The sequence below is a fragment of the Electrophorus electricus genome, chromosome 11, assembly GCF_041902795.1.
Source record: "Electrophorus electricus isolate QZ-2024a chromosome 11, ASM4190279v1, whole genome shotgun sequence".
Classification (NCBI taxonomy): Eukaryota; Metazoa; Chordata; class Actinopteri; order Gymnotiformes; family Gymnotidae; genus Electrophorus; species Electrophorus electricus.
This window is the reverse complement of record NC_137507.1, coordinates 5,623,079-5,642,972: the sequence shown is the minus strand read 5'-3', so window position 1 is coordinate 5,642,972 and position 19,894 is coordinate 5,623,079. Positions and strand designations below refer to the sequence as shown.

Here is a 19,894-nt window from a genome sequence, read left to right as displayed (position 1 = left end):
ATCTTTCTAGGACAATCATGGGCACATCCCAGGACAGTGCTAGGCTGTTCCCAGGTCAGTCTGGGCTCTTTCTAGGACAGTGATGTGCACATCCCAGGACAGTGCTAGGCTGTTCCCAGGTCAATCTGGGATCTTTCTAGGACAATCATGGGCACATCCCAGGACAGTGCTAGGCTGTTCCCAGGTCAGTCTGGGCTCTTTCTAGGACAGTGATAGGCACATCCCAGGACAGTGCTAGGCTGTTCCCAGGTCAATCTGGGATCTTTCTAGGACAATCATGGGCACATCCCAGGACAACTACATAGCTCATGCTTAGTTACTCTCTCTCTCTTGCACACTGATTGCTCTGCCAGATGATTGCCAACTCCAGTGATGTGAGCTTAAGGATTCAGTAACATCCTTTCTCTCTCACACCATCATTTTTTCCCCTCTCTCTCTCTCTCTCTCACACACTCACACACACACACACACACACACACACACACACACACACACACACACACACACACACACACAATTTGTTTATGAATGAGTGCATGGTGCACACTGGATCCCATTCTGGTTTGCTCTCCATAGAGTTGCTCTGGGCACGCCAGCCCCTCTGGAGCACAATTCACTTAATGATCACAGACATCCACAGAACTACAAACAGTGCCCCACATACTACAGTTACATCCACAGGATATCAGGATCCCAGCACAGCATGCTCCAGAAACAGCAGGAGGAATGAACTGGAAGGTAACCCTTCTTTTTTAGAATTAGAATGTATTATTGTTATTGCACAGCACTAAAACAAAATTAGGGCAGTAGCCTACTGTGCTAGACATATTAACAGTAAAATATTAACAGTAACAATGACAACTATAAAAAATATGGCTATAAACCTTAGAAACAATTTACACCACTGCTACGGAGTTCACAGTGACAGTGTCAAAGAGTGGAGTTGGGTGTTTAGTATTCCATACTTTCTACCTTCACATATACACAGAGGGAGAGACAGAGGAAAGGGCACAGTGCAAGATGGGGGAGGGAGGGAGAGAGAGAGAGAGAGAGAGAGAGAGGGAGGGAGGGAGGGAGAGAAGACACAGAACAATAGAATGAGGGAGGAGGATCCAAGCACAGTGATAGACATTACTTCACAACAATACAATCTTTCAGTAGTGAGACTCAAAGAAGCCTGTACCAGCTAGTGGCAGCTCCATACACACACACACGCACACAGGCACGCACGCGCGCACGCACACACGCACGCACACACACGCACACAGGCACGCACACACACACACACACACATGCACACACACACGCGTGCACACACACGCATGCACGCACGCACACACACGCACACAAATGATGTAAGAGTGTCAATGCAAGTGTCAATTTTCAACTGCCTATTACTATGGTTATAAGGTCTTTTACTTACCCTAGTAATAAATTATACAGACTAATAATACAAACTATAATAATAATACAATATAATAATATAATAATAATACAACACAAAGAAAAAAATAATTTTAACAGTTATTTTTATATGGTATATTTCCTGTAGCTTTTTTTTGGGTGGTGTGTGTGTAGTGTGTGTGGGTGCCATCCCTAGCTGCTGCAGGCAGATATATAATGACATACCAAAACAACACCTCCTTTCTTTTCTGCTAACAGAATGGGCAGTTAGTCATTTTTAGAATATTAGAATATAAATCAGAGATAATCCTAAACACTCTATCTATGGGAGGAGCCAGCAAAACAATGACTGATGGCTGATGTGAGGCTGCTTACATTTTCTTGATTTTCTTTAATTCAGGCCAGTAGCAAGAAAATATAAAATGTTTCCAGCATGCAAGTCCTTCCTAAATTACATTTTTCTGAGATGGACTTACACCCCAGGGTGTAAGCAGCTGCAATGGAATATCTTCAGCAGAGATCTGGAATTTCTTTGGAAACTGATGAGTGAGTGATGTGTTTTCCAGTTGTACTGCCAGGATTCTACTGTAATCTAGCAAGGTTCTATTGTAATCTAGCAAAAATAGGTAACTATCACCTAGCGCAGCAATTTATTGTTCACTTATCTTAAATTCAAACCATATATGCAGTTATATATATATAATCCAGTTATCTTCACTGAAAAAGAAGAAATTTTAGAAGTGCTGACATGAACTGCCTGCTGGGAAGTTGGACAAATCAGTCTTCAGGTGGGAAAAATGGGTAAGGAACTCTGAAGACGAGTCAGCTGCGTGCTGCATGACCAGCGTTTCTCTGAGGTGAGCCACGGACAGCCAGCTCTTCAAAAAACACAGCGGTGATTTGTATGGAAGATAGCAACCTTGAAGGAAAATGGCAAAGAAGAAACCTGTCCACACCACTGGCTAATTCTGTGCTTATGCAGCTATCAAGATGGTACAGACATGCTCTGAATCTCAAGATGAGTTTATTCTCCTATCTCTGCATCTGGTAGAGAAGAACACTAGTCGATCAGGTGCGCTGTCTGCTTTTACCACCAGCAAAAGATTAATATGAAAAGAAACAACCGAGTAAAAACTGTGGGGTTTTTGCATTATGGCATTATGCACTGCCTGGCCAAAAAAAATATCACCACCTGGATTTAACTAAGCAAATAGGTAAGAGCCTCCCATTGGATAATTACTGCATGGGTGATTATGTTTTAGCTGGCAAAAAGTTATTTAACCCTAACTGATGCAGTGAGTAACTTCTCATTTGTTAAACAACCACATCAAAAGACACATCCTGTGGTCGTGGAAAAGATGTTAATCTGTTTCAGAAGGGTCAAATTATTGGCATGCATCAAGCAGAGGAAAAAATCTAAGGAGAAGCTAAAACTACTAAAATCGGGTTTAAAACTGTCCAACGCATTATTAAAAAGTGGAAGGACAGTGGGGAAACATCATCTTCGAGGAAGAAATGTGGTGGGAAAAAATCTTGAATGATCGTGATCAGCGATCACTTAAACATGTGGTGAAATCAAATCATAGAAAATCAACAGTAGAACTCAGGGATATGTTTAATAATGAAAGTAAGAGCATTTCCACACGCACAATGCGAAGGGAACTCACGGGATTGGGACTAAACAGCTGTGTAGCCTTAAGAAAACCACTTGTCAGTGAGGCTAACCGGCAAAAATGGCTTCAATTTGCTAGGGAGCATAAAGATCGGACTCTGGAGCAATGGAAGTAGGTCATATGGTCTGATGAGTCCAGATTTACCCTGTTCCAGAGTAAGAAGAGAGGCAGCTGAAGTGATGCACCCATCGTACCTAGTGCCTACTGTACAAGCCTGTGGGGGCAGTGCTATGATCTGAGATGGCTGCAGTTGGTCAGGTCTAGGTTCAGCAACCTTATGTGCCCAAAGAATGAGGTCAGCTGACTACATGAATATACTGAACAACCAGGTTATTCCATCAATGGATTTTTTCTTCCCTGATGGCACGGGCATATTCCAAGATGACAATACCAGGATTCATCGGGCTCAAATTGTGAAAGAATGGTTTAGGGAGCATGACACATCATTTTCACACATGGACTGGCCACCACAGAGTCCAGACCTGAACCCCATTGAGAATCTTTGGGACAGTGGTCCAAATCTCCCATCATCAATACAAGATCTTGGGGAAATATTAATGCAACTCTGGACAGAAATAAATGTTGTCATATCGCAGAAGCTTGTGGAAACGATGCCACAGCGAATGCATGCCGTAATCAAAGCTAAAGGCGGTGCAACGAAATATTAGTGTGTGACCTTTTTTTTTGGCCAGGCAGTGTAGACTTCACATTACACCAGTATAGAGATAAAATCAGATTATAAATAATAAAAATAGAGATGAGATTATAGATTATACTAATATAGAGATGACTACAACAGCATTTTTCTCAGTAAGATGAGCCAACCAGATAAGAATTTCTTTTATTGTAGTATATCTTCAATGTTTCAATTACATCACGACTTATATCATGACTTGAGAAGTGTTGTCTGTTCAGTTCATTCAGAATTAACTAAAATAATGGGGATACACCTAAAGCAGTGTAAAGCAGACCCAGTCAGTCTAGCTTGCAAGCATCCACATTCTAAGCATCCTGCTCTTAAGGGCCTGCGCTTCAGGCTGCTTCCACTGGCTATAGCAGAAAAGAACAGATCTCGAGGCCTTGCACGCTGCAGACACAGCATGCACTCAGTGGTTCGGTGCAAACACAAGGGGGCTGTCTCCCGAGTAGAGACAATGTGCGACGAATGTGATGCACACCCCCTGGACCGCATGTGCCTGACAGCCAGAAAAGTTCTTTACAATATGAGAAATAAATTGACTCCAAAAATCCCTATGGTATATATGTGGGCTCAAGCTGGAATTTAACTACAAATTGTTAGATTGACCTTGAATATCAGGAAGCTTGAAAATATGAATTAGTAATGAATTAGTAATGAATTAGTAATGAATTAGTACTTAATATTTGAAGGAGTTGTTTTATACCGTATTTTCTACAATATAACATTTACATTTACAGCATTTAGCTGACGCTTTTATCCAAAGCGACTTACAATTCTGAATGAACACAACTTAAACAATTGAGGGTTAAGGGCCTTGCTCGAGGGCCCAACAGCTGCAACTTGGCAGTGGTCATGCTTGAAGTGGCAACCTTCTGATTATTAGTCCAGTACCTTAACCATAACAATGAAATGTGATTAAAATAAATTATTTGCATGTCTGTGCATACCTCCCTAGACATCTTTCATACCAAGAAAAATTCTGAAATATATTTCCTTCAGTATCCAGAGACCTTCACCTATAGTATTATCCCTGTTACTGCACAGTAACCCACCTGCAGAGTTTAGTTCCAACCTTAATCTAACAAACTTGAACCTGGTAATAAGACCATGATTGGTTGAAACAGATGGGCTAGGGGTGTGGGTGGGTGGGTGGGTGTGTGTGTGTTTGTGTGGGGGGGGGGGGTGAGTTTGGGTCTGTGTGTATGTTTATGGGTGAGTTTGGGTCTGTGTTTGTATGTGTGTATGTGTGTGTATGGATTAATTACAGGTATATTTGTTTCCTAAAAAAAGAAAAAGCCCCGATTCCTGCATTTCTGCACATTTGACATCTTATCCCTTTCTTATTAATTATGAACATAATAAAGACCTTACAGAGGACATTTGCACCCTGAAAAGAGCAGGAAAAAAAATAACGTTAGCCAGTTCTCTCTCTGCAGGAAACAGCTAATGTTAGCCTGTTCTCTCTGCACAGAAGACTGTGCAGGAAATAACTAATGTTAGCCTGTTCTCCCTCTGCAGGAGACTGTGCAGTGTGTTACGCAGTGTGTTAGTCAGGGCTCTACAGTGTGGTGGAGCCACAGTCTGTATACCAATCTGAGAGCCTCTCTGTCCTGTGCTACTAATGGCTGTTTAATATGGCATTTAAAGGCTGTTCTGATGACAGTGTTTGCTCAAAGCCGACAAACACAAGCAAATACACAGCAAGAAGTCGGCCGGCTGGAGGACTTATCAAACAGACCTGACGTTAGCAGAATACACACACCCATCTCAGCACTGCCACATCCATCTCTACCACATCCACTCCATTACCAGCAACCGCCTAAGTGGCTCCCAGCACCGCAGGCTGGGGGGGGGGGGAGTGGCTAGGGAAAGGTTCTAGTGCCGAGTGGAAACACAAGCGTTTCATTACATCATGGCCCTTCCTTTGAGAGTTCACTATAGTTAGGTATAGGTATGAGGGTCAAACATTATACACACGCACACATTCACACCAACAAGCACAAATTCTGCCTGTTGGGTCTTTCTTTCTTTCTCTTTCTCTTTCTCTCTCTCTCTCTCTCTCTCTCTCTCTCTCTCCACTCCACTGTGTAAAGAGGACCTATGAGAGTCTCTGTGAAAATGGCTTTTCTATTGATTTGGTGCTCATAGCAACCACATCCAACTACAAACCTTAATGTGAGCTGCCCCGTTTTCCATCGCATGTATGGTGTGTGGGGGTGTGTGCACTCTGAAGCTGTGCTTACTACACTGTTTCCAAGGACTGACTTGTTATTTGATTTGACTGATGTGTTAACTGTTCTAATGTAAATCTGCCAGTCAATTAAATGAACCAACGGAATTTCATACATAATGAAATAACTGCTTTAAAACACCAGACTGGCCTCTTTTCTCAGATTTGGTTCAGCACCAGATTCAGCTCTCACTGGTGATGGTCTAAGATGCTGTGTTATTTATGCTGCCTGAACTGCCACGGGCTGCTCTAGTGACACCTTTAAGCCCAAGTTATCTGGCTCATCCTGTGTGATAAAAATGTTTGCCTAGATGATCAGTTGAAAGCTGCTGGGTAAGGTTCTCAGGGAGCAGCACAGTGCCCCCATCTGTCCACTCACGGAACTGCATGCTGCCTCTTCTGTATTCGAGTCCTATCTTTGGAGAGGAGCAAAATTGAGTTTTCAAAGGAAAAAGGTATAGCAAGAGAGTGGAAGCTTCCATCCTGCTGAAGAGCTTTTAGCACAGTGACTGAGATTCTGCTCCACTTTGTTCTCTGAGCAGAGAGGAGCAGCGAAACTCTACAACTGTGGAGAGAAGGTGTGAAGGCTTTCGTGCTGCCATCAGGGGCTGGGGCCATTATGAGCACTCTCTGACGATGCTCCAGCCTTGAGTGTTCGTTAGACTGCACATCGCTGCCTGAAAAACAAAGCACAACAAAACAAAAGGCCTCGTCTTACCGAAGACGTCATCTTGCGACTCTGTGGCGTCTGACGTGGAGTGCGCTGGTTCTGACAAAGCCTAGAGAAGAAAACACATAAACCAAGATGTTGTTAGCTGCCATGGAAACAGTCTGTGTAAGGGGTGCTTATAAGTAGAGATTAAATGTGTTTGACATGTTTCATGCATTATCACACATACCACACTGCATAAGAGCAAAATAAAATGCCAGAAATTGTCCTTTCAGAAAAAATTAGGATCTACCAGGAAGGATCTACCAGGAAAAGGGTTTTAGGTGACACTGGAAAGGATAACTGTGCCTCAGTTACTCCAGGACAGAGTTTAGTGGGGTACCTGTGTTAACTGGTCAGCTCGAGCAAAAGCAGTGTGTCGGTCTAGGTGTAGTATAGGTCTAATGATAAGCTTACATCACTAACCATAATAGGACCAATCAAGTTTCTGAACCATTTTCATCCATCTTCCACCCTCACGCTCAGCTCTGTTTCCACACTCCAGCAGCACAGTTCACTAGTGCCCTTCACAAGCTCCCTCATCTGGACACTGCTGCCACGTGCCTTCAATCACTCAATCGTGGGTTCAGAGAGATAGGGTTCAGATGGAGAGATGCCTACCATTTAGTGTGCTTCTAATAATTCTAAAAAATTTAGTCTGATAAAAACATGACCTGAGTTGATTCCACTAAGACAATTATAGAAGTATAAAGAACAACTGCACTCTGGGTCTTTTCAACTTACATAATTCACAAGGGTGTAGGTTCTAAGTGCTTAATAATAAACTCAAATCACACAGAGCTACATTCCTCATATATTCTGTGCTTGCCTAGTAATAGTCATGGTCTGACACCACCTGAGTGACTGGCTAGAGGAAAATCAGAATACAATTAGCCTTTAGCTGGCTAGCTCAGACTGGCCAATGGCTTAATACGTAGGCATGGCAGACACTACCGCACAGTCGGTCAAATCCAACTGCACACAGCCACACAAGTGTCTCTCTCTGAAGAACACACACACAAACATATAATCACAGCTGTTGCAAACACTCCTGATAAGAACTAATGGATATGTGACTGACCCTTAAGGATGGGATGGGGGGTGAGAAAAACACAGTGATCAACAAGCATTCATTCATGCAGCCTCAAAATATAATAAATCTGCTTGAACATCCAGGACTGAATTTGGTGAACTGAGCCGTTACAAAAAGGGAAAGTATTTTGTTTGCCTGGCAGCACCATCAAAGGTTAGGAATATTTTAACAGACTTTGCTTTAGAATTATAATGAATAGTTGATTTCTTGATTTAATAAATGCATTTGATTCTATTTGGCACAAGGCATTATATTATAAACTTTCACAAAGTGTTATCGGGGTAAAGCCTATGGTGTTATTAAATCTGTGTATTTGGGAAACAAATGTGGGGTAAAAACTGGGAACAAACGTACAGAGTTCTTCACCCAGAAAAGAGGAGGAGTGAGAAAGGGTGCAGCCTTAGTCCAGCACTGTTCAACATTTACATCCAACTAGTTAGCAGTCCAGCTGGACTCATACTACAAGACAGGGAAGTTAAAATTCTTGCTCCATGCAGATGACCTGGTGCAGCCACCACAAATGTTACAGCAGCATCTGGACCTCCTGCACAACTACTGCCAGAACTGGGCCCTAGCAGTAAAGCAAAAAAGACACAAATAACTTTCCAAATGAAACCCAGATGCTTGCAACACAAAACAGCAGTTCACTCTATGCAGCAGCACCTTAGAGCACCCGATGCAGTCCACTTACTGCAGCCTCGTTACTGCATCGGGGAGTTTCAGCAAGGCACTAAAGGAAAAGGCTCATATAGCACTATATGCAATAAAAAGAGCTTCTGCAACACTGATATAACCATTTCAATTTGGTCCAGATTATTTGATAGTGCCCATAGAGCTATACGGACATGAGTATGAAGTTAACTCGGTCATCATAGCTGCATAAGATAGGACAAATATCCAATAGAAACCCTGCATGCAGAATTTTGCATAATAATGCTAAAAACCCAAAGGAAAATGTCCCAGAGAAACACTTTTTAAGGTGCTACAGACTCAAGAACTGAACCTTAACAACAGTCCTTAGTCAGCTGGTTTTGCAGCTCACTAACCCTGTAACAACTATTAACGGACCAGCTTCTCACCAGCACTTTACCTACATCAGATTATAAAGCAAAAATAAAAACAACTAAATTTCAAAGTAAATTAGAGTCTTCTGGGGCCCTAAACAGAGTATGAATTAGCAGAGTATATCTTTACTGTCAGAGATACAAAGCAGAGACAGATTCTAACCAAGTACACTCAGCAGCCACAGTCTAGCTCTATAAAAAGGAGGTGCAGAAAGACCTGGCTGCCAAAAGAGCATAGGAAATGTAGTCGCTGCATAACAGATGAGGCTGAGACAGAGATGCACTTTCTCTTTACTGTGAAAAATGTTAAAACCCATGAGACATTTTTTGACACGACTCCACACAGAACTATAACTACCAACTCCAACTCCCAGAACACCCAAGCAACCTGTCATTTACCACTGGCCTGTCAGGACACCTTCAGCAGATCATCTCCTACTGAATTCTAATTCTATTCTAGATCATTTCCAAAATCCTATAAAGACTCTGGTTAGTTTAGTTTTTTGCAAAGTATTGTCACTGTTTTTTCCAGTGCCTACTGAGCATTTTACTGAATCTTCTTTTTTGTTCACGAATGAGTTATCTGGATTTTGGCATTTGTCTTTTGTATTGCTCTTTGTTTTTGGTTTGCCTGGTTATCTTTTACTTTCTGTTTTTTGGTATGTTTGGACTGTTTTTTGACTATGACTCAGACTTCCATTAGGTTTTACTGTCTAGTGTTATCGTGGTTGTTCTGTGCCCTGACTACTCTACTCTGACCTTTTTGTAATTAAACAATTTACTACACTCTGTAAACATCTGTCTGGTCACAAAACTTTGCATTAAAAATACATAACATAATCCCAAATTTTGAATAATAATAATAATATGACCAAACAAGAAAAATTACAAATCTTTCTTGAAGCAGGGCATACATCAACCCTTGCTGCAACATGCCATTGCCTCAGATATGCAGTAACATGTCATTGCTTCAGAGAGAGAGATAGTTACCTCATTCCTACTTTTCACAGCTAAATCACCCCTGCGTGCACACACACACGCACACACACGCACACGCACACACACACACACACACACACACACACACACACACACACACACACACGCACCAACCCCTATACGTCTACCAACCCCCAAGTCCTCTTTGCTAAATATGTTTACATATTAAATAGTTTCTTGTTACTGTCTTAATGACCTGTTAAGATTATTATTGTTAAGTGCTATTATTATTATTATTATTAAGTTAAAATGTAAACTTTTTTTTTTTGGCAATATTTTATTTTGCACAGCTAATAAAGCCATCTGGGCTTGACTTGAATAATCTAATGATGTAGAATTATAGAGCCCCCATCAGTGGTATCTGGCTGCTTCTCTCACTATCTTTCTCTCCATCACTTTCAATACTCTCTCCATTTTCCTCTCATGCTGGTTTTTCTCTCTCCCATACACATTTCCCTCTGTGTCTCTCTCTCTGTGTCTCTCTCTTTGTCTCTCTCAACCTAATCATGAGCTCAGATTTTGTCACTGGAAGAATATTTTCATGGTTCTGCTTCTTTCTCCATTTCAGGACGCAGAGTGAACATGGAAAAGCAATTACTCAATGTGATTAAAATGCTGGGAACAACCAGGACCAAATGCTGATGTGCGAGTCATCACCTACGAGATCAGATGCAGTGAGACTAAGTGAGAAAGAGTGAGAGTGAGAGAGAGAAGTGTATCCTTTTCTTGTTCAATTACAGCCCGTATTTGCAGTTGAGCATGCAGGACATCTTTTAATCAGGATCATTGAGTCCTGACGTCCTGAGAGAAGGAAACATTACCACTGGAGAATATTTATGAGGTCACTCTTCTTTTAGAGGTCACTGGTATCATAAACCTCAATAAACTGCCATCATAATCCAGCTCTCACCAAGGAGCTGAAGCAGAGAGAAGCCACCCCACGCTGAACACTGCCAGAAACAGCAGATCAGCTGCACTCCTCCCACTCTAAAGCCTTGCTGTTCAATTGCTCGTACCAATAAGTGTGGCGAAAACAGACAAATAAACAAACAAAAAACTTGTTCTGTAAAATGCTCAGACTAACTCACTTCTTTCACCTCTTTTAGACTGGCAAGTCTAAAATAATGTAATACTACCACAGTTATATTAAACAGTCCCAACTGTAGTGTAAGAGAAGTGTGTTATTAGCATTAGTGTGTCATACTGCAGTCTATGAATGTTCACCGGTTGTAAGTGAGTTGCACTGCTTGTCATGACACAGTGACTCACAAGCAGCTTTTTTCCACCCCACACGTCATGATTATGAAACACACTTTGTGTGTGCGTTTATATACTGGTTAAAGCCAGCTTAATCATAGAAGCGTCATTAGGTATCCATGGCAACAAAGCAAACCGCAGCCTGTGCTTTACTGAGACATCTGCACTGTAGTCCAGAAGGAGTATAGCTGCAGCCTGTGTCTTTTAGGCAAATAGTCAGTTCAGCAGGTTGGTTGGTTGGTTGGTTGGTTGGGTGTGTGTGTGTGTGTGTGTGTGTGTGTGTGTGTGTGTGTGTGTGTGTGTGTGTGTGTGTGTGTGTGTGTGTGTGTTCGAGAGAGAGAGAGAAAGAGAAAGAGAGAGAGACGCTTCACCAACCCACTCCAAAGAAACCAATAAAGGAATACTTCCTGATTAGCAATTACCAAAGAGAAAAAAAACCTCTATGACTAGCCCTCTAACCTCTGCTCTCACTGAAACTTTGATTAACTCTTTGACTGTCTTTTTGACTCTCCAGTGAACTCTTTCTGCGTTACTCAGTTCTGAATGAGTATCTGGATTACTCATTTTGTGTTAGTCTACACATCTCCATTTAAAAGTTCTCAGCATTTCCAGTCATGGGGTGGAGTTTAGCTCATCCTTGGCAAGCTGGTAGCCATGATTGAAGACTGTTACACAGCTCTAAACTCTTGTACAATGTGTTTTCAGTCAACAGCTGGTATCTACCTGCTCATTAGCAATCATAATTCATAGCCTTTTTCTCTCTCTCTCATATATATATATATATATATATATATATATATATATATATATATATATATATATATATATATATATATATATATATATATATATATAAGGGAGAGAAAGACACAGAGAGAGGGAGGTAGTGAAAATAGTGAAAAGATTTCCACAGTATCTCAGAACAGAAACAAAAACAAAAGAACAAACCACCAGTACTGAACAAGGTAGCAAAACATGAAGCAAAACACTGGAAAAAAGAAGAGCTAAAGCACTACTATTAGATGCCTGTAAAGATGGGAAAATGTAATAGAGTGGCCAGTTAAGGTAGGTATAAAGTAGGGGGTTCTAATAAAGGAACTGGTGAAGGAATTTTCTGGATGTAAGAGGTCTAAAACAACAGTGCAGTCCATGCTTAACAAGCACTAGCTGTATTTAGCATCACTGTCGCTGTGGTTATCACGCAGGAAAGGCAAGGGCTTTGTTATCGGCCCTCAGGAGCCCTTCTGACCAGGTGGTTTGTCCCTTCCTGCGGGCAGGCAGAGAGCGTAGAGGGTGTGAAAAGCCCTAAGCACAGAGCCATGCCCACACCACCCGCCCTGCTCCTTCCATGCTGACCAAGCTTCCCGGATCTGCTGAAGCACGGCTCAACGAGACCTGGGTCAGTCTGCAGGAAACAAGCATGCACAGTCTCCTCCCCACTTTCGGCTAATAACACACTGCCTGGCAACGCAGATTGTCTCAGGCTGGAGTCGTCGATAAGGCACCTGGATGAATGGGCAGTCCGTGATCTGGATTTGCTCCAAACGATAAAACCAGAGGAAGCAAAAGAACCCGAGAGAGAGAAAGACAGATACATATTGCCAGGTTTCAGCAGAGGCAGGCCAACTCCACTCTATGTTTAAAAAGCACTTAAGGAACGTTTTCAATGTTCATTATGACATGGAGCTACATGGAGAGGTCATTCAGAAGAAGCAGTACCATTCTAACTTTTCACACCCTCCATAATAACCCTCAGTAATTATTTCAGTAATAACTCAGTAATCCTCCAGAGTCACTGACCTGCCACAGATGAGAGCTAGATGCCACTATGAAATATGGATTTCATTTTTTACGGGCATTAAGCCACAGAAAACCATGACAGTGGAAACACACCCTTGTATGTAGCACCCTTGAATGTGACTAGTACAGGAGTTACACATTAATCCAATGCACAAAAACTCCAGAGAGTGACCCTTCACAAACGTCAGCATGAGGCTAATAAATCTTCCCCTTATGATCAATGATATTTCTACTGTGTTGGTCCTTTCAGGACAGATCTGTAAGATCCTCTCTAGTGCACTCCACTACCAAGCCAGTGAAATTCTGCTTTTGCTGTTCTGGTGTTATCATGACTGTTTCCCCTTCTCAAGGGCCTTAAAGGGCAGTATTATTCTATCAGCTCAAGTGATGTTTGCTAGATAACCTGTTGGGGTGAGCAGTGAGGGTTGTAGAACTGAAAAAATGGCAGTGTGTAAGCATGAACAGTAGTGACAGATACTTAAATATTTTTGCTACATTCACAAGGGGTTTTATTTGGTTAGACACGTTAATGCATTACATTTTTTAGGGTAGGATAATGATTCTGTTCCAATACTTTGAAGAAAACTAAACATGCAAAAAATGTTTGGACTCAATTCACCATTCTTGCCAAGGGCAAGGGTATTTCTGTTGAACCGTCCGCTACGAACTATCTTCTCCCACTATGCCCTCCTCTTCATACTCTCCTCCCCTCCTTCGCACACTATCCCCTCCTCCCCTCTTTCTCCCAAACTCCTCTTCTCCTCCTTCCTTGTCTGTCTTGCAAGTGGTCACTTGTGTGACGAAGTTGATACACAGAAAGGGAAGTCACCTGTTAAACTATCATTAAATTATTTGATGTGCATGTTGCGCATGTATATGTGCATGTATAAATATATACAATGTGCCTGTGTGTGTAATAAAAGAATAAAACAAAACATAAAATAATAATAATGTGACGTACCTTAGTCTCAGGCAGTGCCTCACGTTTTCCCAGGTGCTGCCCCATGCTACCAACAGCAACTGCAGATTTTAACACACACACACACACACACACACACACACACAGAGCATGAGGCACAGAGTATTACAACCTGGAACAGTACCTTACTAACAGTTAAAGAAAAGGGGGAAAGGAAATGACAGGCGTGAGTGTGGGACAGGGAGAGGAAACTAAGGAAGGCTTTAAACATAACACCAGGCAGCCAACATTATACCTACATAACCAGGCAGCTAAAACCACACCCATCCTGGTTCATCCCACACTGACAAATTTATAACCTGCATTGAATTGACAAAACTCTCCCAACAAACGCCTGTTTGTCTGTCACACACCCCCTGATGTAACGGATCTCTATGAACTGCACAGCTGCAATTTACCTGATGCTTAAACAGTGACTGCAAAGTTGGAGATTCTGCAGAGCAAGGGTTGACCAAGAAACACAGTCTGCCACATCCTCTAGCAAAAGCACACTCACTCACTCACACACACACACACACACACACACACACACACACACACACACACACACACACACACACACACACACACACACACTCTCTCTCTCTCTCTCTCTCTCTCTCTCTCTCTCTCTCTCTCTCTATTTACTTACTTTGGTCATACTTAGTTTATCTACCTGAGAGTGATCTTGATCCACTGAGTGTGTGTCACCATCTTCAGTACACACTGAACAAGCTATATCAGCCACACACACTAACAGCCAAAAATAACAGCCCAAAATACACCCACAACCCTAAATACATCTTCAGAATGGCCCATGTGCATGAGAATCAGCCACCTTGGAATCTCAGTTTCAGCTGCTACTGCTCTTACAGATGAGTTTCTAAGCACACTAAAACTAACATGACTGTATTATAATCTGATTATAATACTGGGTTCCTAACAGGGCATTCAAGAGTCATATGTTGTAGGTGATATTTAGTCTTTAATTATACTGAATATTACACTATGAAATCACTGCATATTTCTATTCAGTGGATCAGTGACAATTGACACTATTCAACTGTGGGTGAATTAACTTGAAAAAGGTCATGTGGAGTTTTTTGGTTGATCTGCTGTATGTTGTTCAATCTGCTATCTGTAATTCACAAATGCACAAAAAAGTATAAAGGAGGAATAGGAACGTAAATGAGAGCGAGCCAAGCACAGCACCTGGAGGATCCGGGTCCTTCATCGTAACATGAAACCTGTAAAACAATTCTATCGAGAATAAACTGGAGACCGGTCAGCTGCTGTCAGAGACTCTTTGACTCCTCTTTTGATCTACTGTCATCACACACTGACACACCCATGTCTCCCACGTGACTACAACCTAACGACTGCAAACGCTGAACACAGATCACCTGTCCAGGCTAAAGGAGCAAGCCAAATAACCACTGCCACCTGCATTCACATTTCTCATTTAAGATGCCACCTTCTTAGAATAAAAGCCCTCATAAAAACATCTAGCTAAAAATCTCAGATATGTAATGAGTGTAAACAATCAAAAGTAATTAAACAAATAAAACCTATTTTAGTAGTGTTATCTAAACCTGTTTTAGATTTTAGTTATCTAAAATCTAAAATGCTGTTAATTAATAGTTATTACGAGTGTGTACAATCTCAGGTCAGACACGATGGGGAAGTTCACTCAGGGTAGATGTGGTGGGGCAGCCTGAACAGCCTCTCAGCATACTCCTCACACACAAACTGCCCAGCACATGCACCTCCAGGGCAAATGGACAAAAAAGACACGTAGGAATGATGAATTCCATCAGAAAGGTTTATATGGCATATTCCATTATGAGTAACTGATTAAAAATCAGGAGAGTCAACAGGGATGTGGAAGGATGCTGTTTAGGCCTCTTTTCTTTCACAGTTCAAAAGCATCTGTGATTAAGAAATGGAGAAGAAATACAGACGAGTAAAGGTGCCCCTTATAAGAATTTTATGTTGCCATACATGAGCTCATCTTATTTTACCAGATACCTCCAGCTGTTGTGCTTCCAACAGACAATCCATCAAACTGGGCTCAATGCAAAGTTTGTGTGTGTGGGGGGGGGGGGGGGGGGGGAGTTTACAAACAGCACAAACACTTGTACAAACATTTGCTTTTCATTAAAGAAGGCAGTGAGCTTCTCACTCCTTGCTCCCCCAGGCTTTGCCACACCTTATGTGGCAGTAGAGCAAGATGTCCAACGCACAAGACAAGCAAAATCCTGCAGGCAGCAGCCGCAGCTCAGCCATACAGACTGCAAGTTTCTGCATGTTCTAATATGCAGACTGATAAATCAGTGAACAGGCAGACACACAAACGCATTTGCACATATATCCACACGTGCCTGCGTACACACTCATTCATACACACACACACACTGTTTGAGAGGTAATGAACAATGCCTGTTAGCTCTAGGCATTGTTGCATTGTTTTAAGACAAGAGCCATATTAGCTGTCCATTATATGTCCATAAAAGCACTGAGTATACTTTTTGCTGCTGGAACAACTCCTGGAGAAATAGCCTTGCTCCTGGTGGAACGGCCTTGCTCCTGGTGGAACGGCCTTGCTCCAGGTGGAACGGCCTTGCTCCAGGTGGAACGGCCTTGCTCAATGTGGAATAGTCTTGCAAGTTTTGTCTAAGAGTACAGGAATCAACCTGTCAGAATCACTGAATCACAGAATCACTGTACCATCTACAAAAAGTGCTATTAGAATCACTGTTTCCCTTTTGCCTGAGCAAACAATGTCTGTCTGTCACTATTCATTCTGTTCAGAACTTTAATTAACTACTTTCTAGGGTTGCTTTTTTCTTTTTTTCCTTTTTTTTTAATTTATAAAAACAACCAAGAGAGGCTCATAGACACCCTGCACAAAAAAGCTGGATACTTATAATACACCACACAACAAAGCCCATGTTCATAGCCTATTTACAGATATCGCTCCAGACCGACAGCTGTTTAAGCCAGATCCTGCTGTGTGCTAACTTCACCCTGTACACAGCAGTATGGTCCTGCATCCTACCAGAACTCTGATGGTGCCATCTCCTTCACTAACGCCCGGGCAAAATCAAAATCAAACATTTCCATATCTTGTAAAGCAAAAGACAAAAATACGTCAGACAGCCTTTAATGACCCTCCACCATCACTCCATGCATGCTGTGTCCTTGTGAAAAGCAATACTCTGCATAAGATCAGCATGAGATCTGAGATGAGATATGCGCAAAAGCTTAGCACTGAACACACAATTGCTTTATGTTTATGTAATGACATATTAACACTCCTGAGTCCTCGGGTTTGGTGCACCAGGTAACTAAGAGTTCATACACACAGCCCAGGACAAGTCTGACATGCAATATGATGCACTGAAACAGTGACACTTCATTTAATTAACACTTCATTAAGTGACACTTCATTAAATACAAATGTTTCATATCTTCCCTTTTTCACAAAGAACAAGCTCTCATCACATACAGAATAATGGAAACTCCCATTAAACTGGACACTATACAATAGTCACATGTAAGCCTCATATATATGGCTTGTACACTATATATGGCATAGGACAAATGCAAACAATATATTATTTACCAGTCTTTCATGACTGTGTAGTGATTTAACAACACAAATAAATAACTAAATAAATAACATAAAAAAAACATATAACACTTCATGTCAATAGAGAAAAGTTACACAATGTACACACATGCGTGCACACACACACACACACACAGAGCTGGGAAAACAAACACACCACTCAACAATCATACAGCCACCACAATTAAACACATAGCTGTGGCATTCGTACAGAGAGCAGCTCCTCTTGATAAGTGGGCCGACAAACATAGAGCCTACTCAACATCTGGTCAACAACACACAGCTGCATCAGGATTATACACACACAAACACAAACTCTAAATTACACACACACACACACACTACAATTTCACACACATATGCACAGGAGGAAAAAGCAGAATAATACACACACACTCCACAAAAAGCATGAGTGACTGTTTACAACCTGCAGGTTACAACCTTGCACCAAGGCACAGTAACAGGGAACAAAATACCTTGTACATTGTACACAGTAACAGGGAACAAAATACCTTGTACATTGTGTTTGATTTATGTGGCAGCCACACCACAACCCCGCTGATAGCTTTTGTACCGAGCAACTTACTTCTCTGAATTTTTGTACTGGGCTTAGACAAAGTCCAGTGGGACACTCTCTTTAAATCTTGAAAAAAAAAACCCTGATAAATCCCCTTTTCCAAAAAAAAAGGAAACTCACAGTATAGTCACATACATGTTTAGATATTCTACCAAAAACATCCATGACCTAGGATGGGTTTTACTGACTGTTTTGAAAAACATGTTGAGAGAACAGTAGTACTCCTCAGAGCTAAAGTTGTAGTGAAGTTGTGCTATGAATGATTCTAAATTAACTTATAAATGTTTTATTTGCCTGTTATATAGAGAATGCATACCTGCTGTGTGACAAAATCCACTCTGCGCAGGACTAAACACAAAAACACTGGAAAGAAATTAAACATCACTGTCTTCCTCAGATTAATTTTAAAAGAATGGCTGGAATATCAAGAGTGTACATTTTTAGAGCTTTTTTGTCACTTTATGTGTGTGTGAAGCTCTGGAGCACCTTTCACGCCTTAGCACCATTCAGTACACCAATGCAGCCACCTGGGGCCTAGTTCAATTTAGTATATGGGAAACTAGCATAGCCCTATGCTGTTAGCAGCTTGCTGTAATTGACATACCTGGATAAAGTAACAAACAGGAAACACTGGGGCAGAAGTGAAAGCTTTGTACGTGAGAAGCAGCGTGAACTACCTCTTTATGAGATGTTCCACTTAGATATACCTACACCTTACCCTGACCTTAACCTCAGTAACCATTGCTCATTCATTTAATTTTTCCAACTGTGTCTAAACAAATATACAAATGTAAACATTCCTAGGAGTCACACTAATCACACAGAGCGATCAATGCAAGTAAACTCAACTTCTTTAATAAGCAGCTAACACAACACAGCTGAGCTAACCAGGAGCCGTGGACCATCCATGCACAAGGCCTTTAAGGCGTATGGTCACAGGCTTAGCAGCAGATTCCCATATCTTGAATAAAATATCCAACAATGTTGCTAGTTCTCATACACAGAATTGCTCAAATGTTGGGCAGCATACCTGCAAATTATTCGTTATAATATTGGAAATTCAGTGTTGCGTCTGGGCTAAACCGTTGCTGAAAACGAGCTTTTATCTTTTAAAACACTAATTGTATGACATTCTATTCCATACTAGAGTTAGAGTAATTTATGGACGTGGCTATCGTTGTGTCATGCACCGGAAGTTGTGACAATGTTGCAACCCCTAATTCAGGGAATTTTTCCTCTGGCAAACTAGAAAGAAATCAGGATAGCGACGCTAGGCTCTGGCCTTGATATGTTGTGCGCATAGAGCATCTACTACACTGGAGAATAGCGTGTAAAGCAGTCTGCAGCTTGAATAAACAATGTATGAAGCCCTCGTTAATCGTATTTGTAAGTATTTTCCCAAAGACGTTTAATATGTTATATACAGCGGCCATACGGTGCAAGCTTCGTCGTCTTAACGACACCAATGTTTGTTATCAAACGAGGAAACCAGAACAGGCATCATGTTGCGAACAGTTTAAGCGATCGCATGACATACTGACAAATAAAAAGCACAAATAAATACGGAACAAAGCCAATGACATACCCATAATGTAGGCTAATGTAACGAAAAAAGGTCATTTCAGTAAAAACATACGTACCCCTTTCTGCGTTTGGACTAGCTGATCAAATGCATCCACGGTTTCACCGTGCGGGATATTGGCTATTCTTTTTTCGCACTAACACTTAATAGCCTACTCGCTTTATAATGGTTCTTTTTGGTTTCTAGGATCTTCGTCTCTGTGAGAGCATGTGTGTAT

General features: G+C 41.5%; 1 protein-coding gene across 2 annotated transcripts in view; it reads right to left on the bottom strand.

Annotated features, from left to right (window-relative positions):
- The window catches only part of LOC113591157 (myelin basic protein-like), a 25,737-nt gene extending 5,843 nt beyond the window's left edge, over positions 1 to 19,894 (bottom strand). Inside the window, exons 1-3 of one of the 2 annotated variants that reach the window (XM_081723459.1) lie at positions 19,736 to 19,894; positions 13,891 to 13,949; positions 6,726 to 6,786 (exon numbers count right to left, since the gene is read on the bottom strand). In XM_081723459.1, coding sequence (XP_081579585.1) covers positions 6,726 to 6,786; positions 13,891 to 13,935 — 106 coding nt within the window. In that variant the 5' untranslated portion in view covers positions 13,936 to 13,949; positions 19,736 to 19,894. The remainder of the gene's footprint in view (positions 1 to 6,725; positions 6,787 to 13,890; positions 13,950 to 19,735) is intronic. The other variant, XM_035528298.2, reaches the window with a different exon arrangement.